A 27,419-nucleotide genomic window follows, 5' to 3' on the forward strand; every position below is an offset into this window, starting at 1 on the left:
TTACTGTACTGTGTTATTATGGAATATTAGCCTCTATTTTCACCGTTAAACATCGACATGCCTTAACATGGAGATGATGTATAAAAGACTTTAACATTTTCAAATAAATAAGTAACATTTAAGCAGGTTATTGTTGTCATTTAATGGTAAAATAAAGTAAATTATTTCTTTAAGATTTTATTAAAGGTCAATATTTATTTATTTTTTGTGAAAAGGTGCTTAAATATTGCTGTGTTAGATAAAGCGGGCCGACCTTTAACCTTCAGTAATTATGCCCAAATTCATGAAATAAACTGACATTCACTGGTTATTATATAGTTGACATGTATAATGTACTTTAGTAGGAAACAGAAATGAGACTGCAGTCAGGAATTTGAATCAAAGATGGAAGAAAGGAAAGAGAGAACAGAGAAAGGATGAGAAGAGAAACGTATTGAAGTGGAATATAAAGCTTTAAAATATGGGCACAATTAAAAAATTTTTAAAGTGTTTAGAGAGCATCTTGTCTTATAATCACATATTTAATATATTGTAGAGCTCATTTTTGTCAGTATTCTGATATTCAGATTTCATTACATTTAATGTCAACACGTGTTCTTTCAGTTGTTTGGAATTTCACACACGATCTGAGATGTGGATTTACACCGTTTGTTTTTCCTGTAGGTTATATGTGTTTTGGGTTTGTTAAATATGTTTGACTGATCACGTGTGTTAATAAATCATGTGTTTTTAAATAGGACACAGAATATTTTTGATAGATAAGGGCTGGCCCACTTTACCTGAAAAGAAATTTGTCTTGACCTCACGACCTCAAAATGTTTATTGGTATATATCTCGCAACTAACACTTTATATGAACTGTATTCAAATTGAAATATTATAGCTGGACCTTAAAGCTGACATAAGTAATGAAGAAAAGAAAAGAAAGAAAAGATCTAGGTACTTAAATGACACGTTCTACACCCTATGACAAGATGTCTCATCTTCAACATCAATCCAAAAGTTTTAGTGAAATCCGATAAAACCGGCAGCCATGAATATTAACTAAACAGGTTAATTAAATGTAAACCTGAACATGTCTTCATCACAGCAGGAGCACGAGCAGCGGACACACACTTACCACAAAACAAGATGAAAACATTAAACTCACACACCAACACCACACTGAACTGCAGTGGAATGAAAGGACCAGCAGGAGGCAGCACAACCTACTTTTTACAATAAATCTTTGTTTATTTGCTCTTTATTTGTACAGTATGCGAAATGATTTGCCATGCTGAGAAAGATTTCACTCTATGAACAGAAAACAAATCCCTGATTGGAGGCTTTCACCAGGAGCCTCGTCCCGTCACCACAAACACAATCAGAACCGATCATTGCTTTACTTTTGATATAAAACAAGTCAGATTCAATCACAACAATGAATAAACAACTCATTTTAAGAGACAGATGTAGAGAAACTTTACTTAACAACAGGGCGTTCATATTTCCAAGCACAAATATATACAATAAATTAATATTCACCAAACATTTGCATAACCACTTAGTGCATGGCTCAAGATTTCCTGAGAATAGTTGCAAAAAATAAAACAAACTAAGGCAGCTTGACCTTTTACATAAAAAAAAGGAAAAAAAAAACAGAACTTCTGCAAAGTACTTAATATTCAAGACGCAAAAAGTTTTTGAAGAAATTGAGGATTTACAATCATAAGTGGTGACTAATAAACAAGACAATATTTCACAACACAAAAATCCCGTTTTTAGTGCAAATAAACCTCTTTGGGTAGTTTCCCTACTGTCAGCAGTACAGTAACATACACCAGACAATAAAAAACCCAGAATGCATCCCACGATCGATCGGTCGGTGTGCGTCTTATATAGATTATAGATTGCTTTAATATTCTAGAGGAAGTCAAAGAGCTCCTGCAGCGAAAGGAAGGCGGCTAAAGCTATAGATATAAACGTCATTAATGACTCATTTTTCATATAATGCAAATCTTTTTTTTTTTTGGTTTGTTTTTCAAAAATATCTCAGATATGTATTTGCTTCAAAAAAGGCAAGACTCCTCCTCGATTCATTCTGTCTGTCCTGTGCTGGTCATCAGAGGAATTGTACTTTTATTCAGAAATTCATGTGCAAAACTTGCAAACAGAGGACGAATCTGAATCTCAGTTCTCTACAGCACCTGAGCGATTACACGTGCGTCTGCACACGAGCAGCGACGGTACGTGGGATAACCTGACGTCTGACCGGAGATCAGACTTCACGCCGCATCTACCTGAGGCCATTACGATAAAAAAGGCAAAACCGATCCGAGACCAGGCTCAAGGAGGGAAGGAAGGAAGGAAGCGAAGATGCAGAATAACCCAAGCGCCTCAACCAGGAAAGTCACAATAAATATCAAACCGACAAATAAATAAATAGAATAGTATACAAAAGATCTCTCCGTCCTGCCGTTTCTTTTTTAAAGAAAACTAGACCCCTTCTCTCAATTCGGCATTAAATCGAGCTCATCCTCCCGAACTCGAAAACAGAACGAACGTAAACGAAAACCCATGAAGATTCTCAAGGCCCGCGCGCTCTTTCTCCATCAGAGCGTTTGACGCGCAGTCCCGAAAGCCCTTTTACACGTGTGAGAACTGAGACCTGGTCCGTTCGAAGTCTTTCTCTCAGACGACACAGAAAAAGAAAACATTTTAAAGGCTACAAATATCTGAAAAATACACAGAATTCATCTCAATTCAAACTAACCAATCATCTTTGGTATGAAAGTAAATTCTATCATTCGAAAATAATTCCAAACTCATTTTATTTGGAAAAGGCTAAATTTAAGAGCAGCTACAGTAAATTCTTCAGTAGATTCACCTTCATGATACCCGAGCGCCGCCGCACATCCTCGCCTCTAGGTGGCGACGAGTGCCGTTCGGAGGAAGGAAACGACCCTCCCGCCTCTAGCTGCTTCATCTGCATTCTGAATTCATTCAGTTGTGTGTTTTCAAAACAGGTTTGTTCAAGCACTCGTTCGTGTTCGAATTTTGCATAGCGTGAACATCGTCGACCTCGGCGCTCCTCGTAACAAAACGAAAGACGAATCCCATACCACAGACCACAGAAACCAAGCAGATCTAACAAACAAAACAAACGAGTGGAGCAACCCTGCGTGATTCTCCATGAGCTCCACCAGAAACAGAAGACGATGCGACTACAGTACAGATACACGCACACGCACACACACACACACACAGATGGGCGTGGTCACTCTTCCTCCTCCCCAGCAGCTTCCTGCTCCTCGTCTTCCTCCTCCCACGCTCTATGCGTGACCGACGCGCTCCCGTGCGGAGACGAGCTTCCGTCGCCTTTATCCAGGGCTTTTGCCGCCGGCCCCGCGACCGCCCGCCACAGCAGCTCCGGGTAGGGCATACGGGTCGCCGCCAGCAGCGGGACCCCCTGCACGGGAACGCCGTGGCCCTCGAGGATCTGGGCGGCCGCGGCGCTCACGTGATCCGGAAGCTGCTGCCGGAGGCCGAAGGATTCGGACGGCGGGGAGCCGCCGGGATCGGGCCCGTTCCCTCGGCGCGGGCGGCGCGTCCGGAGCTCCAGGCAGCTGTGGCCCTTCCTGTGGCGCTGCAGATGGTCCTCGCGGGCGAAAGCCTTGTGGCAGAGCGGGCACTCGAACGGACGGTCGCCGCTGTGCAGAGAAAGATGGTTCTTCAGGTCGTACGAGTGCAGGAAGCGCGCGGGGCAGCTGGGACACGGATACGGCCGCTCGCCCGTGTGCTTCCGCATGTGGATCTTCAGCTTGTCGTTCCTGAGACGAGAAATGAGACGGATTAACTGCAACGTTCTGGCAGGTGCAAATACAACAGTCACTCACAACTATCAATTCCCTACTGAAGTGTGTTTTGTTAAAATAATGGTAAAATACCCCGTAATTACGACCGTTTCACGACACACAATAACCCTAACCCACATTTTCCGAAGTCTTCACAGTTGGGCTCTACAGTGGAGAAATGAAGAACGAATATAATTTTTGCTTTCTCATTGTCTCCAGTGGCAAAAAATAAAATCCCTGATAATGTTTCTACGACTTTACAAAAGAATCAAAAGTAATTCTGAAAATTCTTGTTCCAAACCCGTAAGACCTTCATTCATCTTCAGAACACAAATTAAGATATTTTTAATGAAATCCAAGAGCTCTCTGACCCTCCATACACAGCAAGGGTCCTTCCATGTTTAAAGCCCAGAAAGGTGCCAAAACCATTGACAAAATAGTCCATGTGACATCAGTGGTTCAGTCGTAATTTTAGGAAGCGGAAATTTTTTCCAACAATTCTCCTGTCTGTGTCAATAGCCTTGTTTGTTAGTGCGTCGACATTCAGTGCAACTGCGCTCACGGTGACCCGAGTTCAATTCCCACCTCGAGGTGCTTTGCCGATCTCTTTCCCCCACTGCTTTCCTGTCATCTCTCAACTGTCCTATCTACACAAATGCATAAAAAGCTCAGAAAAATAACAAACAAAAACGATTACTCTTTTCTGCGTCAGCCTAGCTTCATTTTGGAGAGTATCACAACATATGCACGCACTGTCCTCTGAACGTAACCGCACGTGCGTTCGACGTCATATGCGAGGAAAATGTGTTCTCGTAGCTTCACAAAATTACGATTGCACCACAGATGTCACATGGTAGGGCAGCGACGACAAATCATAAATCAAATCAGAATGCATCGCGATTCTCTCTCCAATCGATTCTGAGCTTAGTGTTTAACAGCAGATGGCGCTCCAATCTAGTTTTTAACCACACACTCAAACGCTCACAAAGAAGAACGCTTCTGCGTTCGGCTGAGTTTCAGAATGCTTTTATGACACTATGTAAAGCTCACTGTGAACACCCTTGTTATTCACTTTGAACTTTTCGAACTTTATGAATGATAATTTTAGGTTCAAGTGTGTGTAAGGAACTGTAATTGTAAGGTACAGCTGTTTTGAAAGCATGCAGTGCCATCTGCTGTTAAAACTAAGCTCAGAATCGATCCGAGAGAAAATCGCAACGCATTCGGAAAATCTCTGAATTGATGCAGAATCATTTCTCGATTCGCGATGCATTGATTTATTTTTCCATCATTTTTCCATCCGACTTTTTTTGTCGATGTTCGCGGTACCTTTCTGGACCTCGAACGTGGAGGGAACCATGTTGTTTATAAAGGGTCTTAATCTGTGTTCCAAAGACGAACGAAGGTCTTACGGGTTTGTGACGACATGAGGGTGAGTACTTAATGACAACATTTTCATTTTTGGGTGAACTAACCCTTTAAGACCTGATAAAGTGTAATGTAAGTTGCTTTGGATGAAATTGTCAGCCAAATGCGTAAAATACTTTGCTAGATTGTAAACGCGTCATACCGTGTGAACCGTACGCCGCACGCCGTGCACTGGAACGGTTTCTCTCCCGTGTGTGTTCTCATGTGACGCGGCAGCTTTCCCGCCCCGTGGATGATCTTCTGACAGACGGGACACTGCTGCGGCGTCTGAGATTTTCTCTTCCTGCCGCTTCCGGCCGGTGCTCCGCCCACTCCTCCGTCGGCCTGCGATTGGCTGCGGTGGGGCGTGGCCCGCCCCTGGGCTCCTGACTCCTCCTCCTCCGACGGCGTGTCTTCGGGTCTGTGCGGGATCGGGGTGAACTCCTGCGACCAGTGTGAGCCTCCGTTCATGAGCAGCCCCAAGTGGGCCGCACGTGCTGCTCCGTCCTGTCCCGCGGCGGGCGGCGGGTGTCCTTCTCGTCCTTGCGCGGGAAGCAGCCCGCATTCGGGCGCGTCCTCGGACGCAGGAGCCATTGGACTCCGCCACACCGGCCTCACGGGAGACGAGGCTCGGGCCACGGAGCATCGGTCCTGCTTGCGGCGGGACGGCAGCCGCTCGGCCTCTTCCACGGGGTCCGTCGCGTCGTCGCCCGTCTCGCCCAGGATGTCTCGGCAGGCGTCGGCCACGCACTGGATTCCCAGCAGCTGCGCGCCTTTCAGAACCTCCCGCATGCCCGAGCTGCGGATGGTCAGCGTGGCGGTGTAGGCGAACTCCAGCAGGGCGGCCAGGGCGTCGGGCGATACGCAGTCCAGCTGGCAGACGCTGCAGCTGTCGCCCACGCCCTCGCCTCCCTCCTCGCCCTCCTCCGCCCCGAACAGACGGCGGAAGTACAGGCTGACGGCGGCCATGACGGAGCGGTGCGTGGGGTATCGTGCGCCGCGCGACGTCAGCGTGAGGTCGCAGAGCAGCCCGGCCCGCCGCTGAGCGTTGAGACGGGACAGCAGCTCATTGCTGTGCTCCGGGAAGGGGATCCCGATTAGACCGTCCTCTCCTGGAGACATCGCCACCTGCAGGCACAGAGACACACGTGTGAATACAGACGCCACAGAACGCTGCTTCAGAACACACACTTTACCATCAAAAGCCGTCACAGTTGGTTAAACTTCAATAGCGGTGAATGGAAACCACAACAAATAACACTTTTGGGTTCCCATTCGCTCCAATAGCAAAAAAAAAAAAAATCCACAACAGCATTTCTTGACTTTCCGAAAGAGGAAACAAATATGGAGAGTTTGATCGTTGGTCAGATAAGAGAAAGATGTCAAACTTGCCGTTGAATTAGAAACACCCACATGCCAGCATTAACTAGTTTTCTGAAATTTAATGCCAAGATTATATAAAACAAAGTATAGTGTTATAAAATGTACATCTTTTTTTTTGTTATTAAAACAGAAATAACTTTGCTAGATTTACAATGTTATTAACTGTGGAAAAGCATTCTTCTGTGAAAAAGGGTCTATTGATGTAAAGCCTCAATAATGAATACAATATCATATTAATAACAAATAACAATAATATGAAAACTGTGTACTTTGATCTCAACATGTTTGCACTCTGAAACCATCAGAAGTTAAACAGTTCAAACACCCGTCCGCCATCGGTTGGACAAACAGGACTCGCTCAAACTGAACGTAATGCAGAAATTACACCTGGAAATAATCAAAGCTGAAATAAATGCACCATAAACTGAATACTTACAAATCAACTATTCTGTTGCTGGATGACCAGTCAACCATCCCTAATCTGATACTGATGAAAAGTGTGTCGGAATTAATAATCGCACACCCAGACACACACCTCTTGCTTTTTACTTCATGTGATGCAGGATTTTAATAAGGGCTTAAACGTCCCACAGGCCTCCTCCCAAACGCAAAACGCTAATTTAGGACACACCCAATCCAGCAAGCAGGATCAACGGATCAGAGCCACAGACAGAGAGAGAGACAGCGAACGAGAGACAGATAGACGTGCCCTGAATGTGCATTTGATTGTATGTTGTTACTGTTACTGGCCTTACTATATTAATTTGGTTTGAAGTTTCTTTGCAACGATATGTATCGTGAAAAGCGCTATACAAATAAATTTGAACTGAATTGAATTGAATTACTATATTGTTATTATTCCAGTAGAAGTGCTAAAGTGGTTAGAGACGCTGCAGCCGCAACAACGGCACCTGTTTGAATCGCTGACACCTGGACGAGACAAACTGCTTTGGTGCAGACAAATATTTACAGGCTACACGTCTGCGTTCAGGAGTGTGTGTGCATGCGTGTGTGTGTATGTGCGTGTGTATATGACTGTGTGTATGCATGCATGTACAAGTGATTGCATGCGTGTATGCGTGTGTGCATGAAATGCATGTGTGTGTGTCTGTGTGTGTGTGTGTGTGTGCATGCATGTGTGTTCAGGGTTGTGTGGGTGGGGTAAACACTATGGGACACAAAAGAACAGGGAGAAATTTTACTTCTATTTTCCACTTGAGATCAGAATCTGCTCAGAAAAGACTTTCCATCTGCTGGAACAGAGAGAGAGAGAGAGAGAGAGAGAGAGAGACAGAGAGAGACAGACGGGAGCAGAGCACATGTAACAGCGACGGCACTATTTTTGTCAAATCACACTGAACGAATTCAGACTATCAAACACACACATAGAACAGTCGCACTAATTGTAAACTTCATTTTAATGAACAAACTACAAATGTGATATCACCGTCTGACTGTAGATATTGATTTTGACTAGATTTATTGACATTTAGTGTGTGACCCCAAACTGAAGCAGCGTTACTAAACTGGTTAACACTCTGGTTGACACTGGTTAACACTAAAAACGTCTGCGTGATAAAATAAAGACTCAAGCGTGTTCTAATGATTGGAATACTCACAGAACATTATGATACAATAGCAGATAGATCTGAAGCGTTAACTACGATTATTTTTACAGGCCCATCGCTTGCGACTCTGGGACCCCGAACACAAACACAGACAAACCAACCTTTCGGATTAACGTGTACATCCCAGATTCCCAGTGCAAACAAGTACAAACACACACACAGACACAAAGACACACACACACCTGAGCCCGGAACTTTCCACCAACAGCCCGGCGACCTCTTCACTTCCCCTAACGACCGGCGGCTCCGTACAGCCCATAATACTGGCTTCCCAAACCCTTGAGTGCTGCTTAACAACAATGCACTCCAACACCTGATTAACCTGATCCAAAACACACACACACACACACGGAACAAGATTTCCTTGGAACAGGTGTGGCGTCTTAAGGCTTCTGGTAATGTTACACAATTGAGACGGAGCAGATTAGTCACTAACGAACCGACAAGCCCCACTTCAGTTCAGCCTCATTCACTCACACACGTCAAGCCCAGGAGTTTCTCACATACGCACACGTGTTTGCGCCGTCTCATTTAACGACGGGTGCGGTAAACCCGAGGCCACGGCCGAACCCTCGGCGACGGATCATACCGTTCGGCCCTTCATGGTGAAGCAGGGCGCCGTCGACAGGAGCTGCACCGGCGTCTGCGTCATAGCATCCGTCTGTCCGTCTCTCGGCCTGCTCTCCTGCTTCTTTCAAAGTTTGGGTTTTGACGCTCTCCGGTGGGGATCTCGACCTCTTTGTTCCTCTCTTTCTTCTTTCTATCTCTCCTTTTCTTCTTCCTGTCTTGTGAAAAGGTGTTTGACACGCCTCCCCCCATCGCCCACGTGCCCCTCGCTCCCGACGCATCAGCATCAGCTCGTTTCGAAAGCTCGCAAGTTTCCGAAAAAACAAAATCCCTCGCCCTCCGCTGCGAGCTGCGTCCGGATCAACGGCTGCGGCGACAGGAAGGATGATCGACTGACTGATTCCGGCTCTGACAGCGACTCTGCGGCGTCACTGAAACATTTTCCATCCAATGCAGCGCATTTATTAAATCGCAACCAATCATCATTTGACTTCGGGAAGGACAGACGGAGAAACTTCAGTGGTTAACCAGTGCTAACTAGGGTCAACTAGCAAAGGTGTGAAGAATCAAACACAAACAGCCCAAAACCAGATGAGGCTCACTCACACACACACACACACACACTTAAACCCCATGAGATTTACGATAAAAACATTAAATTGAGCAAAAATCCATTTCAGATCACTGAAGAATCACCGCAGAACACTTCTGTAGACACTAGAACAAGTTAACAGGACACTCACCAAATGCTGCTGTGTTTGACATTAAGAAACAAATTGATTTTAACGAAACTTTAGTGAAAAAATCAGCAGGACAGAAACAAGAATTGAACTCTGCTTTTCAGTAGAACAAAAGAAGGAGCCGAAGCTGAGGCGAGCAAAGAGCGTCACAGGAACTCCTGCATGAGCTGCAGAGCTTCTGTTTCATCTCAGCGTCTCAAACAGTCATTCTGGAGAGAATCTCACTTTTACAGACACACATTTATGTCTGAAAAAAAAAAAAAATAGCATGAAAGAGCTCAAGAATTTCATGATGTCTGATGAATCAGACGGTGTTTGAATCACGTCCTCATCCACAACCACACGCCCCTGATTCTGAAACGCATCTGTTCTCAGTTTAAAACTGGATCTGTTCCGAACTTAAACTGATTTTGGGCTGAATTCTGTCCAAATCTGCTTTGAATTGAAATTGGATCTGCGCTGAAATTAAATTTCATCTGTTCTGAATTAAATTTTAAATCTGTTGTGAACTTAAATTTGATATGTTCTGAATTGAAATAGGACCTGCTCTGAACTTAAACTAGATCTATTTCAAATTTAAACGTGATCGGTTCCCAAATTGAAATCGGATCTGCTCTGAATCTAAACTGGATCTGTTTGGAACTTAATTTGGATCCGTTTTGAATTTAAATTGGATCTGCTATAAATTTGAACTAGATCTATTCCACATTTAAACTGGTTATTTTCCAGAATTTAAACTGGATCTGTTCTGAATTTAAACTGGATCTCTTCTGAATTCAAATTCTGTTATGAATTTAATCTGTTTTGAATTGAAATTGTTCTAAACGTAAGCTGAATCCGCTCTCAGTTTGGACTAAGGTCTGTTTTCATGTTTAAATTAGATCCGCTCAGAATTTAAATTGAATCTGTTGTGAATCTAAACTAGATCTGTTCTGAACTTAAATTGGATCTGCTCAGAATTTGAACTAGATCTGTTATAAATTTTAATTTGATCTGTTGCAAACTTAAATTTAGACTCAAACTCAAGAATTTAGAAACTCAAATTTAGAGCCGATTCAATTTAAACTAGACCTGTTCTGAATTCAAATCGAATCTGCTCAGAATTTTATTTGTTCTGAATTTGAACTGGATCTCTTCTGAATTTAAATTCTGTTATGAATTTAATCTGTTTTGAATTTAAACCGGATCTGTTTCCAAATTTAAAAAATTTAAGTCCTCTCTAAATTTGAACTCAATCTGTTCTGAATTTAAACTGGATCAGGTGGATCGCATTCATTCCTCCACAGACTCCATAACCAGCAGAAGCAGAACCAGACACAGTGATCACAGACTGTAAACATGAATCGCCAGATCAAACACAGAGTCTGGATCAGCTCAACAGTCTCTACACATGCAAATGTTCTCGATGGTTTCTATGAACGATGGTTTCTATGAACTCATTGCCACTGAAAGCCACTGAACACCTTCTTACATCATGAACCCATCATATAAACATTTTGCTTTCTCATTTATAAAAAAAAAACATATTACAGAAAGAACTTTTGCCCTTCCAGCAAGAAAACATTTCTGACAGAAACCCAGAAACTTTCCAGCTTACTTAGAAACACAGCTGACGTCTTTAAACCTGGAAATTCTGTCGTATCTGATCAAATCGAGACGGATGAAGCCGTACAGACGGCGGTTCACTGATAACCTAATGCGATTATCACCTGCATAACTCCACACATCATAAAAACTGAGTTTTATGCCAGATTAGAGGGAGAAAAGAGAAAACGAGCAGTTAAAACCAGCACAAGACACATGGACATTTAACATGTCTTCACATCACATCTGTAAAACACAATATTCATGAAATATGCCTCATTTATCAATTACTAGAACTTCCTGTCTCGCAATGAAAATATAATAGATAATAATAGTTTCAGGGGAGACACTGTGGGCAAAAACACTGTTTTTTCATGCACCTGTCAAGTTTGAGATTTTTGGCTTTTTGGTTTTTCACGAAGTGTTTTTTCAGACTAGTGGAAAGAAAACATCCAAAAGACACTGTTGAGTGTTCCTTTTATAGCACTTTATCTATTTGTGTCAACACATCTTTTTAAAGGCTGTTTTCTCAAAATGAGTTTTTTTCCTCCTGCACTGAGCCATAAATCAACACTGCACCACACTTTACATTTTAATTTCTGTCTATATCCTGAGGGATTTTACAGAGGGATTTGTTCATATATAATTTGCTTGATTATATACAACATTTTATTCCCTAAAAAACTGTGAAAATATATTGTTTTCTGTCTGTTCTAAGTATTTTCTGAATTATGGAGTGACAGAAATGAGACAAAATTCCCTCTGTAAAAACATTTGACTCTAATGTGTCAAAAAAATTAAACAAGAATTTTGAAACTGACTTCATCCAGTGTTTAGATTTTTATACTAGAAATGTATGCAAACTAACACACATTTTATTAAATGATGAAACGTTTTAGAAAACATGTAATACAAAAAATGTTTGCAATTATCAGTGTAATCAATCAACTGGGAAAGTAAAGCGTTGACTAGTAGTTCATTTGTTTTACCCTACTCACCTGCAGTGTCTCACCTTAAATTCTAAGACAAAAAAAGTGTTGAAACTTTAAGTTTTAAGACAATTTTACATCTGCCCCTTTACATTAAAATACATTCTTAAAAGGGTTAAAATCAAGAAAATTCTGCTTCGCACTTTGACTTAAAACATTTTTTTTTTATGTGTTTTATGTGAATAAGTCATAATTCTGCTTAATAATATTTGTAAGTATAAATGCAAGTTTAAAAATCAGCAATGCCATTAATTAAAAAATTATTTTTAGAGCAGCAATTAATTTTCAGTTGTTAAAGGAACATTTCAACCATAAATGATCATTCTGTCATCATTTGCTCTCGCTCATGTAAAAATGTTTTATTAATATAATGAAAGCCAATGGGGCCCAGTGTTGTCTGGTTCTCAAACAATCCTTAAAATATCAGAAGAAAGTGACACACATTTAAATGGCATGAGAGAGAGTAAATGATGACAGAATGATGATTTCTAGCTAAACTAATCCTTTAACTTGTGTTAACAAGATCAACATTATTCAACTTTTGGTTCAAAAAGTAAAAAACTACCATCACATACAATATCAAAAGTCCAGCCCAACACACATTAAATCAGATGCACACAAAATGTTACTATGAAGGGCCAAAAATCAAACTGGGCTGAGGGCCAGAACTGACGTGAATTAATAATAATTATAATAAAAAAAACTTAATTCAAATTCATATTCTTTACATTTCAGTGCAAAAACACAAAGATAAATGTGACCCTGGATTACAAAACCAGTCATAAGTGTCAGTTTTTTTAAACTGAGATATTTAAACATCATCATTTATGCATGAAAGTCAAATAAATAAGCTTCCCACCGATGTACGGTTTGTTAGGACAATATTTGGCCGAGATACAACTAACTGAAAATCTGGAATCTGAGATATTGAGAAAATCACCTTTAAATCTGTCTAAATGAAGTTCTTAGCAATGCATACTACTAGTCAAAATATTACCAGTTTTGATATATTTACAAAATATCTTTAATTAATATCCTAATGATTTTCGGCATAAAGGAAAAATGTATCATTTTGACCCATTCAGTGTATTTTTGGCTACTGCTACAAACATACCCGTGATCCTTAAGACTTCTGCGGTCCAGGGTCACAAATTAACGTGAAGATACGACCCACTGGCGTGTGTTTTAGGTTTCTATTTACTGATCAAATCAAAGGTCATCACAGGTCAGCTGGGTTGGGCATCTCTGCATTACATGACCAGATGTCAGTCTGCTTTATCATGACAGATCTGTGAGAGTGTGATTGTAAGACGAGTTCCAGACGATTCCTGAATCACCAGCTCAAAGACACGAAACACAGTGAATCAGCTTTCTCACAAACACACACACCTACAGTAATGATGGTGATGGGCTAAAATTAACCCCCTCTGCCCAATGACAAACACATACAGTAAAGAGACGCTCATCTGACAAGAATCACCCACACGCATCCACCATCATCTGCTCTTCCTTTTCTCAAGTTCTCCGTCACGCTTTCAGCAGCACACGCTCTGCGTCTCTCGCTCACCAGCATCTAACCTCTCACAGGCCAAACTCGGCATGATTTCAACACTATCGTTGACTGTTATTAACCGATTTTTGACTCGGTTGAGAGAAACGCGCCACGGCGTCCGTACGGCAGCGTCACGTCATCGCGGAGGCCCGGCGCTCGTGTCTCCTCAACAGCTCAACTCGACGAATCTGAAGAGAGGTTCTGTGAAGGAGACGGCCGTGTGGAAATAAAATCGGTCTGTTGTCGAGTGTGTTTCTGTTTGTGTCACAGCGGATTCTCACGTCCCACTGCTGCTCTAACAGCTCACTAGTGTTCTTCCCCTCTCTCAATACGACAATATGGTTTCCTCAACGAACTCGCGCTACACGACGCCAGATAAACACACACACAACTGCCCTGTGTTTGTGTTTGTGCAGTTTTCCATCAGAACACACATGACATCAGCAGACGGCACACAAACGAAGGGGAAAATCTGAGATGAACAAACTTAACAACACAATCAAGATCTCAGCAACAACTTACTCATCAAGGGCACAAAACCGCTTCAGTGAGAACACAGACAAAAACACAACTGAAAGAAAAAGAATAAACAGTTCTAATAAAAATGAACCACAAACCACAACAAGTCAATGACTTATAATGGTAAAACTAGTCAAATTCAAATAAACACAGCTATATACAGCTCTAGAGTTTGATAAAATCATTATTTTGTCTCTTTATGATACATCATTTTTTCATATATGCACAGGAAGTCCTGTGTGCATTTCAGTGCACTAGTAATATAAATCTTCAGGCCTCCCTCTAAAAATACAGATTATTTTCTAAATATATAAAAAACTCAAATGTCTGCAGGCCAGATTTACATGCAAACAAAAAACAAAACCATTTAAATGAACAAATTACATTTTCGTAAGTTCAGTTTAAATTTCATTTAAAAAATACATTAAAATGTCAGAAAAATGTAACATTAAAAAAAACTATTATTTTCTCAGTTTAAATTAAGATTCAGTTTAAAATGAAATGTGGATTAATGAAGAATGACAGAAACACAAATCAGACAGAGGAAACGCAGTAAGTGTTGTGCAAACGAGTCTAGAGGAAAGTGAGAGTGGCGTTTGCTCGTACCGTACGGCGTGCTTTCATTCGGGTCCTCTCTGCTCCTCTGGGAGATCAGCGTGTGTTAGTGAGCGCCAAAAACACGCCAGAGCTTTTCTGGGGCTTTAGTTGAGGGAGGGGATAGAAAATAAGAGCAGCTCACAAACAATCACACCTAGAGTCCCTCTAAACCATATGTGTGTGTGTGTGTGTGTGTGAGGGTAGCTCATGCTTTCTAAACACACACACACACACACACACACACACACACACACACACACACTTCATATTCCGTACAAAAATCGAACCCAGAAACAGTCTTACAATCAGAAAACATTACAGTTCATCATCAAAGACGCTCCTGAGCTGAACTCCATCTTTACACACGTAGGCGGCTGATTCTCAGGAAACCGTGTCACTTGTTTTTGTCTCCATTCATTACTGATTTGATTTGTTTTCTCTTATTGTCGCTGCATGACACAAACAATGAAATTCTGATGCACTACCTGAAACACAGCTCAAAAAATACTGTAAAAATAAAAATATAAAAGCCACAAACGCAGATCACACAACCGTCTACATACGCAAGCTAACCTCTTAAACGTGTGCACTGCTCAGTTCAAAATACTAAATAATGAGAAATATAATATTGCACAGCTGTATCAGTACAGTATGTGATTTCAGTGCAGTAACGGATTTAATGGAGTAAAAACCAGACTACTGACATAGTAATAACCAGATTACTGACAGAATTAGCATAACATTGTTTACAGGAGCTTCAGTTGATACACTGTTCCACTTCGTGGTGTGTAATGCAACATTTATTTAGAATGAAACCATTTAAATTTTAAGTGTCTGTCTTCATTTAAATGGGGTATACTGTCCTATTGTTATATATACTTACATAAATATATATATACATCTAAATTAATAAACTACAAATATTAAATATATATATATATATATATATATATACATAAGGGCTGCAAATGATTAATCACATATAAAATAAAAGTCTGAGTTTGCTTTACATAGTGTGTACTGTGTGTAATTATGTATATATAAATACAAACACATTCATGTATGCATTTAAGAAATATTTACAAGTATATGTATTTATTGTAATTTTTATAGAATTCATATTATATATAAATAAAAATATTTTGTAAATAACATATTGCTCTTAAATACATACATTAATTTGTGTGTATTTACACATACATAATAATTACACACATATATTAGACAAACTCAAACTTTTATTTTATATGCGATTAATCATGATTAATGGTTTGACAGCCCTAATATATATATAGAGAGAGAGAAATAGATAAATAGATACACACACACATTTAGTTTTAGTAATTATGCAATTAGGAGAAAGCACGTTTTTGACAGAATTATTATTTTTATTTTTTTATTTTTATTTTTGTAATAATATCCTAACAGTATGTTATGGAAGCCTGTTTCCAAACCTGAAAAAAAAAAAAGGTAACTGTGACTTTTTTCCTCAGAATTGCATTATACAAACTTACTTTTTTGAGTTGTAAAGTCAGAATTCAAGAATATAAACTTGCAACTGCGTGTTAAAAAGTCAGAATTGCAAAGACTTTACAACTCTGTAATGAGTCAATAATGAGTCGACATCAGAACTATGAGATAAAAAGTCGCAATTATCTTATTTTTGTTTATTTATTTTTTACCCTGGAAACGGACTCCTTTAGAGTATGTTATTTATTCTAAACTGTTTTATGTATTTAATAAAAAAAATCAAAGTGTGTTTTAGTCCTGCACAACCTGTTCAGATCGGTTACGCTGGAACAGTCATAAAAATGGTTGCAAGTGTAAACTCCAGACCTACAGTGACGGGGTTGCAGTGATGCAGCACTTTAGGGTTTGTGATCACTATGATCACTAACCGTTCACACATCATCATCATTGGGGGTAAAAGTTTACACTCCCCCACGGCACTCCCTCAGTGTCCTGACACTGTCAGATGAAGCAGAAAAATATGATTTGATGAACGTTCAGCAGTGACGTTCTGAAATGAGAAATATCCTGAGATCTGTCTGTTGTTTCCTGAGAATGATCTGGGTCTGTTCTCACATCGCATGGACGAGAGGAGAGGGTTTTCTGTGCTGCGGTGACTGAAAGTAGGCCAGTGAGCGGCTGCATTGGGGAGTTTTTGAACAGGGGACGCTGCATTATTAATGTGGAACTGAGGACTGGATGAGACTCACAGCACACGCGCCCCGCGCTCAAACACTTCCTGTGCATCCGTTTCCTGGATTCACACTCTCTCCCGTGAGACCGACGGCACCCACTCGCTGCCAACATCAGCGTCATGCAGTAAACTCACAAAAACTCCAATAAACCAGACTGATGTGCACAAAAACGTCCCTCAAGATCCAGCGCAGCTCAAATCACTGAGACTCTCATCATCATCACTAAAACACTAATCTTTGGGAAACACTTTAATTAAAGCCTTCATGTATTATGCATTATAAAGGTATTCACAATGTCCACTGTAATGCATTATATCTTTAATAACTGTAACCAAAGTTAAAATGCACTGTAACATTTGAAAGTGTGCTGTGCGTTTTAATGCGAGGCGTAACAGTAAACAGATAAATATTATCATGTATCATTACAAGCCATAATTAATGCATTAAAACTACTTTTATAATACAATACACATAAAGGCTTTAGGTAAATTGTTACGAAAGACTCTCACGAAAGCACCAAAGCTGTCACTGGGACAGTACCTCTTCACCCTATTTTGTACCTTCTTATCCCTAACCACTGCACATTAGTGGGTTTTGAAAGGGTTTTGCCCCAGTGACAGCCTTTGTACTTTTTTTCTGAGAGTGAACGTTGTTGATGTGCACAAAATTAAACATTTTAAAAGGTCAAAAACATCAACCTGATCCAGTGCAGCTGTTCTCAACAGCCACGAATCTGGGGTCTGAGATTTGAGGAAAAATCCCACAATCTAAAAAAAGAACACAGGCCGCCTTGCTCTGTCTAAATAAAGACGCGTTCTTCGAAAACACACAAGAAACGCTGCGAGCGTGTGCGTGCCGAGATCCAGAGGCAGATCGAAGGAGGGGGGGAACGACAGGAAACGCAAAGCAAAAAACCAAAGAAAAGCATCAAATCAGAGTTGTGGATTGAGTGAGGAGGGGGAGTGATGTGTCATAGAGAGCAAACCTGAGGACGAGACGCAGAACGAAAGAACAGAAGAGGAAGAGGAGGAGGCTGGTGTAAACAGAAGCAGAAATGGGGTGAGAGTGGGAGAAAGATAAAGACACAGGAAGCCGCCTTTGCAGTGAGGGTGCACACGTGTGTGTGTGTGTGTGTGTGTGTGGTCTTGTTGTCTATTCAGCAGAAAATCACTTTTTAAAATGCAAACGGATTTCATCATCTGCCTGCTGTACAGTGTTTACAAAAAACTGCCTTTAAACTCCATACAATTTTATCCAGAACTCCTGAGCATCTCTTTATTAAGTCAACGCACAGTTGATTCGAGAACTATTTATCCATTTCTCAGACGTGTTTAGGCCCATCTGAGGACCAACACTCTCAACACCTGTGATGAGCCTGTCAGAGCTTCATGTTCAGAGTAAGTGGTGGGAACCGGAGGTCATTTTGCTCTGAATTAAACTGCAGACTAAGCACCGAAACCACACGCACATCATGAGATGCTCACCGTTCATGTGAAATAAAGAAACAAACACAACCCACCATTACTGACAACATTCAAACTCCTAAACTTCACTTAAAGCCTTTGTAAATAATGTACTATAAAAGCAGTTCAAATGCATTAATTATACACTGTACAATCTCATGAATGACTGTAAGCACAGATGTAATACAGTACAACACTTAACTATTTGCATAATTTGTGCAATTTGTTTTTGCATAACTTATGCAAACAGTGTTTTTGTCTATTGTTCACATATTTATTTTTAATCACTTGTTTATTTTGTTATCTGTGTCCTGTCACTTGTGATCGTGAGCTTTTGTCACCAAAACAAATTCCTTTTGTGTGTAAGTCACTTAAAATAAAGCTCTTTCTGATAATGCATTCAAACAGGACAAACAAACCTTCAAATATTAACTTTGCTTGCAATTATTTATGAAAAACACATTTGTCAGACTCAGCTAACAAACATATGTGGCCCTGGAGCACAAAACCAGTCTTAAGTGTCACAGGTATATTTGTAGCAATAGCCAAAAATACATTGTATGGGTCAAAATGATCAATTTTATTTTTATGGCAAAAATCATTAGGATATTAAGTAAAGATCATGTTCCATGAAGATGTTTAGTAAATTTCCAACCATAAATATATCAACACTTAATTTTTGATTAGGAATATGCATTGCTTAGAACTTGATTTGAACAACTTTTCTCAAGATTTAGATTTTTTTGCACCCTCAGATTCAAGATATTCAAATTGTTGTATCTCGACCAAATATTGTCCTATCCTAACAAACCATACATTAATGGAAAGATTATTTATTCAACGTTCATAAATCTCAATTAAAAAAAAAAAAAAATAGACTTATGACTGGTTTTGTGGTCCAGGGTCACATACGTTCACATGAAGTCATAAAAATGTATTTCTGATTGTTCAAAACATCCAGTTTTCAAAAATGTTTTAGAAGCATGTTTTCTCGGACATGTGAATGTTAGGGGAACACTCCATTTTGTCATTTTGCAAACATTACGGGAATGTTACTTTTGAAAGTTCAATGAAACAAATAGTAACATTTAAAAAAATATATTAGATAAACTAAAATGTTTCAGAAAAATGTTCCATGAATGAATTATTAATTATGTTTTTGTGCGGAGGAACCACAATAACTGACATTTAGATTTACACATTTAGCAGATGAATTTATCCAAAGCTGTACAGACACATTTAATTCATTCAGATATTCTCATTAGAGCTGAGCTGAACTAACACTGCAATCTAGAATCATCGCTGAGCTGAACATTTATTTATTACTGACATCAGCATTAATGTGAGGAAATGTGTAAAGATCTAGAAATACAAAGAATGCTGGTTTTGGTTTGCAGCGCTGGAATCGACCCACAGAGGGCGTCTGACGCTCGCAGCCCCGCAACAACACACACTTTATGACAAATAAACACTCACAGCCGTGTTCCTGTATAACTCTGACTATAAAAATCACAACAAAACAACACAGAAAAGAAACTATTTTCTTGCTGGAAAATGGTAGAAAACACTTCTGCAGATTGAGGTCATTATTTTTCAATTTCTTTGTATTTCTTCTACCTTTATGTCATGTCAAATCACATGTGTTTCTACAGCGCTTTATACAATACAGATCGATTCAAAGCAGCTTCACAAAAAAAAAAAACAGGAAAATAACGGTGATATGGGATAATGATGGAAATGATGGAAACTTCAAGTATCGGACAAATCCAAATTCAGCTGCAAACCCAGATAACAGGAAATGTTCTCAAAAATGTTTTTTAAAGTTACATAAGTGTTAGTACAAAGTATTCTTAAAGTAATGTTTATCAAATGTGAACCTGGACCACAAAACCAGTCATAAATTTATACATCATCTAAAATCTGAATAAATAAGCTTTCCATTAATGTATGGTTTGTTAGGACAGGACACTATTTGTTCGAGATACAATCTGGAATCTGAGGGTGAAAAAAATCTAAATGTTGACAAAATCGCCTTTAAAGTTGTCCAAATGAAGTTCTTAGCAATGCATGTTACTAATCAACAATTAAGTTTTGATATATTTACGGTAGGAAATTTACAAAACATCTTCATGGAACATGATCTTTACTAATGATTTTTGGCCTAAAACAAAAATAGATCATCTTAACCCATACAATGTACTTTTGGCTGCTGCTACAAATATACCCGTGCTACTTAACACTGTTGTAAATGTGATTTCAGTAATATTTGGTATACATTCTCATAAAGTTGGGAGAAAACATTGTTAGTCATTCATTGTCAGAAGATGTTATTTTTACTTGCTGATTGTTTTCATGACATTCACAGAAAACATTAGGGAACATCCTTAAGAAGGTATTTGTACTTGATGAACGTCTCATAATGCTGAGAGAGAATGTCCTTAACATACTAAAAATGAATGTTCAGATAACATTATATTTTGGGTGAAAAAAATAGTAGTAGAGTAACATCGTGTCAAACACTTTTGTAACATTTCATTCACAACAAGAAAACCGGACATGTCAGCGCTTTAGAAACATTTCAAAAGAATCCCACGGCGTTTCCATAAGCTAAAATTGTTCCCCGTGAGGCCGCTCTGAAAGACTGATTATTCAGCTTCAGTCAGTTCAGTGTTCATTCAGAATCTCTTATGAATGTTTAATTCAGTGCAAGATGTAATAAACACACTCAAATCATTTCCTTCATATTCACAGCATTCTCAGAGGCCTCAAACGAAACTCGACGATAAACACCTTGAAAACACACATTACAGAAAGCATCCTACAAACTCTAAATGTCAAAAGGTCAACACTTTCAACATTTAACCATTTCTAAATCAGTCACATATCAAACAGAAAGAAACAGCAAATAGTTGATGAGTCACTCAGAATGAGAATCTCCCTCCAAAAACACCTGCGTAACAAATTTAATAACCGATCCAGAAACGTACGATTCATTATTCGACAGATTCACGTCTGGAGAAACGCTCCAGATCAAACTACCGAACGCTAGAGGAGAAACGATCATCGATCATCTGACAGCAAACAGACGAATCATCCGAGCGTCATTAATCTGTAAAAAATCACCACGGCTTGATCACTGACAGGATTATGATTCTTAAGTTAGCTGGATAGTAACCCCTGACTAACTCTATATCTGTGAATGAGATCATGTTTAAGACTTGCTGATTATTTCAAAAGGCAGAAATCATCAGCCTGTCATCATTTACTCCCTCAAACCGGTATGACTAACTTTCTTCTGCAAGAGAAGACGTTTTGAAGAACAGTGGGAACCGAGAAACATTAGACCCCACTGGTTTTTTTAAGGCCAACCAAACGGCATTTCTCAAAATATCTGTTCCACCGAGCAAACGCAACATGAGGAGAATAAATGATGATGGGTAATTCCATACAAATGTCAACCCCACCTGAAAAAATAAAGTTTTTACCAAAGGTGTTTACTCTACTGCTAGTACAGATGGTTCAAATCTCCATGTGAGGTCTCTCTCAAAGTTTTTAAAGCATTTTTTTTATTTTAAGTGCATGATTTTCCATAGTGCTATTTTCAGACACAAATAGACACATCAAAATTAAAATAAAGTAACTGTTATATGTTTTGTGAAGCACAATCTCTATTTGTTGGGTATTATTGCGTCTGGTTCGTGCATTTTAATTCGCAGAAATCCTACAAAGTACGTCGTCTCTCAACACATAACACATGATTATCTCCCTATTTTAACATAGAAAACTTGTGCATAGACTGATATGTTTCGGATGTTCACACTCAATTAACAAGGGTTTATTAAAATATAAACAGATCGTTCAGTGTGTTTGTACCCATCGATTGGTAACACCCATAACGCTGGATTTGCCCTGATAATTCTGAATATGAGAATGGATGGATGCATCGAAAACACAGCATAGACAAGAAATTATTTTCCCCTAGCAGAAAATTTTTAAATTAATGTATACAGTACTGTGCAAACGTTTTAGGCCACAAGTATTTTCACCAGCTAAAAAATGGTTTAAAGTCAGTTATTTCTATCTAAAAATATCGGTTTACATTTCCAAACATTCTGTTTGCTATTAATTGTAATAATCTAGTGAGATGTCTGACAACAGCCAGTGCTCCACCATCATCCAGTCTGTCTCTGGAATGACATGAAGAAACAGAAAAACTGAGACAGACTAAATCCAGAAGAACTGTGGCAACATCTCCAAGACGTTTCAAGTAACCTACCTGCAAAGCTACCTGAAAAACTCAGCTTTAAAAGCCTGAAAAGCTGCTTTAAACGCAAAGGATGGTCACATCAAATGTTGATTTATTTTAGTTAATAGAAGTTAATTGATAAAGAAAATCTATTTATGACATTGTTTTTGACAGCATCCTCATGTTATGTGCCTAACTGCCTAAAAATGTTAACAGTACTGTAGCTTTGTAGGTGTAGGACTCTTAACATCTTGGAGATGTTGCCACAGTTCTTCTGGATTTAGTCTGTCTCCGTTTTTTCTGTTGCTTAAGACAGACTGGACTGAATGATGGGGAGATCACATCTCTGTTTGCACGAGGAGTCTGACAACAGCCTGTGCTCCACACAAAAATCTCACTGGATTATTACAGTTAATGGCAAAATGAATGTTTAGAAATGTAATCTGATATGTATCTCCTACTGACACAGCAAAAGACCGACTTCTTTAAACCATTTTTTAGCTGATGAAAATACTAGTGGCCTAAGACTTTTGCACAGTACTGTATGTATATATACATATTTACAGCAGACTGTGATATTTCAGTGTAACAGAGTTTGGCTGAATTCTAATGGAAAACGTTCTATAGAGAAAAAGAGACGAGAGAAAATGTGTGAGAATGTGTGAATGTGTCAGGTGTCATCAGCAGCTTCTCTGTCTGGTCAGCAGTTTCACGTCAACCATCGAGTTTCTCTGTGGGAATGTGAGGCGGCGTTTAAATGAGTGTGATGCTGGACGCTGTGGGTGTGTGTCGTAAATACCCCAGTCGAGCGTTTCTGGAAGGATTCGCTGTATGTGTAATGGGTGCAGTGTGTGTTTGTGTGTGTGAAGATGATGTTGCAAAACCAACTGATCCTCATCTATTTCCTGTTTCTCCTCTGAAGCTCGGCAGCAAGAAAAAACTCTGACGGGAGGGTCAGCGTCACATGACCCACACCAGCGTTTCACACCAAATAACATTTGCCTACAACACGCACCCATACGCGAGTATTAATGATGTACTAATAATATCTGAAGTGCAAGTGTGATCTGTGTGTCTCCAGCAGAGCATATCTGATCAGAAAGACAGACAAATGATTCATCATTCACATAAATGAAATTCTCTAACTTGAGTTAGTCATCACAATTACAGCAGCAGAAGTAAACGCCGCCTCACTGACAGTCAGTGTGTGTGTGTGTGTGTGTGTGAGGTGGTCAAGCAAAGTTGTCGACAAGAGTGAAACTTTGCATCAGAAAAAGGAAACGCTAATGATTGCACTTCCTAAAAGACAGACTGAGCAAACGCTCACTGTACGACACGCGGCCGAACGAGCATATGACCCTACACACATCTGTCTCTCTCTCTCTGTTATCGGTCTCCCCTCCCCATCTCTCTCTCTCTCTGTCTGTCTGTCTCTCCTCCTGTGACTGCATGAAAGTGAAAACCGTAAGTGTGATATGGGGAAATTTTTACATGGCTCCACATGCCCTGAATACAGCATTTACAGGAACAGTGTGTGTGTGTGTGGGTGCACGTGTGTGGGAGTGTGTTTCGTCTGAGGGTCTTTTTAGAGGAAGAGGGAAATCCATGAGCGACGGTCACAGTTCTGTCAGAATCAGTCATATGACCACTGCAAAAATGCCGCACCGCTCACGCACACGCACGCACAAAACACAAATCGCTCTTACCTCCAGTCCATAAACTCACAGACGTGCCTCTGTCTGTCCGTCTGTCTCTCTCTCACTGTGGGTCAATCCTGATGAACAGACACAGAGTCACAAACGCAAACGAAAGAGCGTTTAGCCTGCAATAATGCACAAAAAAAATAACATGCAATATGAAACACAGAAGGTGACGTATGAAAAACGCTCAGCCCTCGCTGCCGAACACAGAAACGTCGCACGGCGTCGATCGTATTGAGCAACGACAGCTTTAACATGAGAAACACTCACTCTGTGTCTCACAACAGCAGCATTTAATCTGAATTTAATTCATTCATGTTCAAATCTCTCTTACAGACTCACAGAACAAGGGTTCACTCGTACGCCCGTTTAGTTCAACTGCACACTAATGTAAAGCCTAAAAATAAAACAGTTCGCTATGATCTTAAGATCATTAATCAATGTCCATTATGCATTTCATTTAAAAGTGCTTTAACTCTATAAAATCTATAGTATCATATGTGACCCTGGAGCACAAAACCTTAAGTATCACGGGTATATTTGTAGCAATAGCCAACAATACATTGCATGGGTCAAAATATTAAGTATTACAGTATTAAATAAAGATCATGTTCTTGCTAGATTCTTTGTACATTTTCTACCGTAAATATATCAAAACTTAATTTTTAATTAGTAATATGCATTGCTAAGTACTTGGACAACTTTAAAGGTGATTTTCTCAATATTTAGATTTTTTTGCACCCTCAGATTCCAGATTTTCAATAGTTGTATCTCGGCCAAATAAAGCTTATTTATTCAGCGCTCAGGTGATGTACAAAGAAAACTGACCCTTACGACTGATTTTGTGGTGCAGGGTCACATATTTGATTTATGAATAGTTTTGATAGAAATTGATAGTTTAGAGGTTTTTTTAAATCAAGAAAAGGCGGTGCTTCACGTGTCTTTTCGCTGTCAAATTTCGACTGATTTTTATCAAGTAAACGTCAGAATAACTAGTAATATTTCAACACTTGAAGCATCTCGCTTCACTTGATTCTCAACGAATCATTTCCAGTCTCAAATCTGATCATCAGGATGTTTATTTGTTCGTCTCTCAATCATCATTGGACTGCACTGTATTATATGTTTGGATCATTTCAATCTCATTTTGCTAAAACACATTATTGTAGATATAGAGTGAACGCTGATATTTACATCATTTTATGTCAGCATCTGCTCCACTGTTATAAAGATCTCATTAATTTACATTACAAGCATCAGAATATCATCATATAAACATCAGCATCTGCAGCAAATTCTCAGATTCAGTCTCTGAATGAATTTGAGCACCTGCTGCATCAAATATGTGACAAAACCAGTCTTAAGTCGCTGGGGTTTATTTGTAGCAATAGCCAAAAATACACTGTATGGGTCAAAATTATAGATTTTTCTTTTATGCCAAAAATCATTAGGAAATTAAGTAAAGATCATGTTCCATGAAGATATTTTGTAAATTTCCTACTGCAAATGTATCAAAACTTACTTTTTGATTAGTAATATACATTGCAAAGAAGTTAATTTGGACAACTTTAAAGGCGATTTTCCCAATATTTTGATTGTTTTGCACCCTCAGATTCCATATACTGAAATAGTTGTATCTCGGCCAAATACTTTTCTATCCTAACAAAGCACACATTGATGGAAAGCTTGTTTATTCAGCTTTCAGATGATGTATAAAGCTCAATTTCGGAAAACTGACGCAGGGTCACATATGATGCTCCACTTTTAGTTTAATATTTTGTCTAAATGTTCCCTAAACTCTATTATTTCATATGTCGGGATTTTCAGGGTTAAACTCGTTTGAGTGTCCCGTTCGGTGGGTTGGTGTGCATTCAGAGCTCAGCGGAAGATCCGCGTCATCACCGACCGACCGAATTACCTGAGTAATTAAGTTACTATGACAACGGCCGTGAGGGGTGGAGGGGGGGTGTCGGGGATTTAATTATGACTGACAGCAGGTGAGAGTCTAATTGAACTACAGGACTAATTAAAAAAAAATAAAATAAAATAATAATAATAATAACAGCTACCGCGGACTGTCAAACGCACAAACAGCAGCTTCAGGTGTGTTTTACAGTTAAAGGCGATTTGAGATCACGAGCGGATCCGGTTCAGCGGGTTCAGCCGGTCCGTCCGTGCATGCACGGGCGAGTCTCCGCGAGGAGAAATCCGCCTGATAAGTGCATCAGAACGCGCGTTTCGTTATTAAAACAAACTGTTACCAAAGTCCACCCGGGGTTTTATTCGAGCGCGGGTTCTGCGTGTCCGCGCGCGGACTTACCTGTCAGGTGAAGAGCCGCACGACGAACGCGTCAAACCCCGAACGAATGAATGAAAATGACAGCGAAGCATTTCTAATGACAGAACGGGGGTCGTTCGACAGAAACGGCAGCAAAATACGTTCGACACGTCACACGGGAGTTACCGAGTACCCATGACGTGTACGTCCTCTCGTGACCCCGGTGGGGAAGCGCTGATGAGGATCAATAAAACAACACCGAATGAGCTAAAGCAGAGCGAAAGCCGGTTAAACTGCAGAAAACGGCGATTAAACAGCCGCGCGACGGCTATTCGGCGCCGTGCGAAAGAGAAGCGCTTTACCTGAGCCGGTGTCACCTGAGTTTCCCCCGCCGTGTCCCACCTGACCGCGCGCTCGCGCACTTCCTTAATGTGACGCGTACGCGCGCACGGATCCGACTCCGCGGTTCGGTCTCCGGTAGCGGCTGCTCTCTCTGTCCGGCGTCTTTTCGCCGGTTCTGACCCGCTCCTGACGGACTCCGGCGGCTCCTCCTTAAACCCGCAACCAGGAAGCGGCTTGTCCTACTTCCAGCAGCCGCGGGCGATTGGCTCTGCGGGCGACGGAGGGCCGCTGGGGTGGGTGGGGAGGGCGCGGATGGCGGGGGGGGTCGGACTCTGCGCGCGTGCACGGCCGCCTGCGCGCGCGCGCGCCCCCGTGCGCTGATGAGGGT

General features: G+C 40.2%; 1 protein-coding gene across 6 annotated transcripts; it reads right to left on the reverse strand.

Annotated features, from left to right (window-relative positions):
- Positions 1-1,230: 1,230 nt before the first annotated feature.
- Positions 1,231-27,327, reverse strand: zbtb7b (zinc finger and BTB domain containing 7B). Of its 6 annotated transcripts, none has more exons than XM_051130892.1 (4): positions 27,052-27,327; positions 24,418-24,485; positions 5,403-6,367; positions 1,231-3,808 (listed from the first exon to the last, which is right to left on the reverse strand). In XM_051130892.1, the coding sequence occupies exons 3-4, from the start codon at positions 6,359-6,361 to the stop codon at positions 3,256-3,258; spliced, it is 1,512 nt and encodes a 503-aa protein (XP_050986849.1). In that variant the 5' UTR covers positions 6,362-6,367; positions 24,418-24,485; positions 27,052-27,327; the 3' UTR covers positions 1,231-3,255. The 6 variants fall into 6 exon arrangements, with proteins under 6 accessions (XP_050986849.1, XP_050986850.1, XP_050986851.1 ...); XM_051130893.1 differs by having other exon boundaries at positions 24,418-24,533; XM_051130894.1 differs by lacking the exon at positions 27,052-27,327 and adding an exon at positions 26,732-27,003.
- Positions 27,328-27,419: the final 92 nt, after the last annotated feature.

Source organism: Labeo rohita, chromosome 16, assembly GCF_022985175.1.
Source record: "Labeo rohita strain BAU-BD-2019 chromosome 16, IGBB_LRoh.1.0, whole genome shotgun sequence".
Taxonomy (NCBI): Eukaryota; Metazoa; Chordata; class Actinopteri; order Cypriniformes; family Cyprinidae; genus Labeo; species Labeo rohita.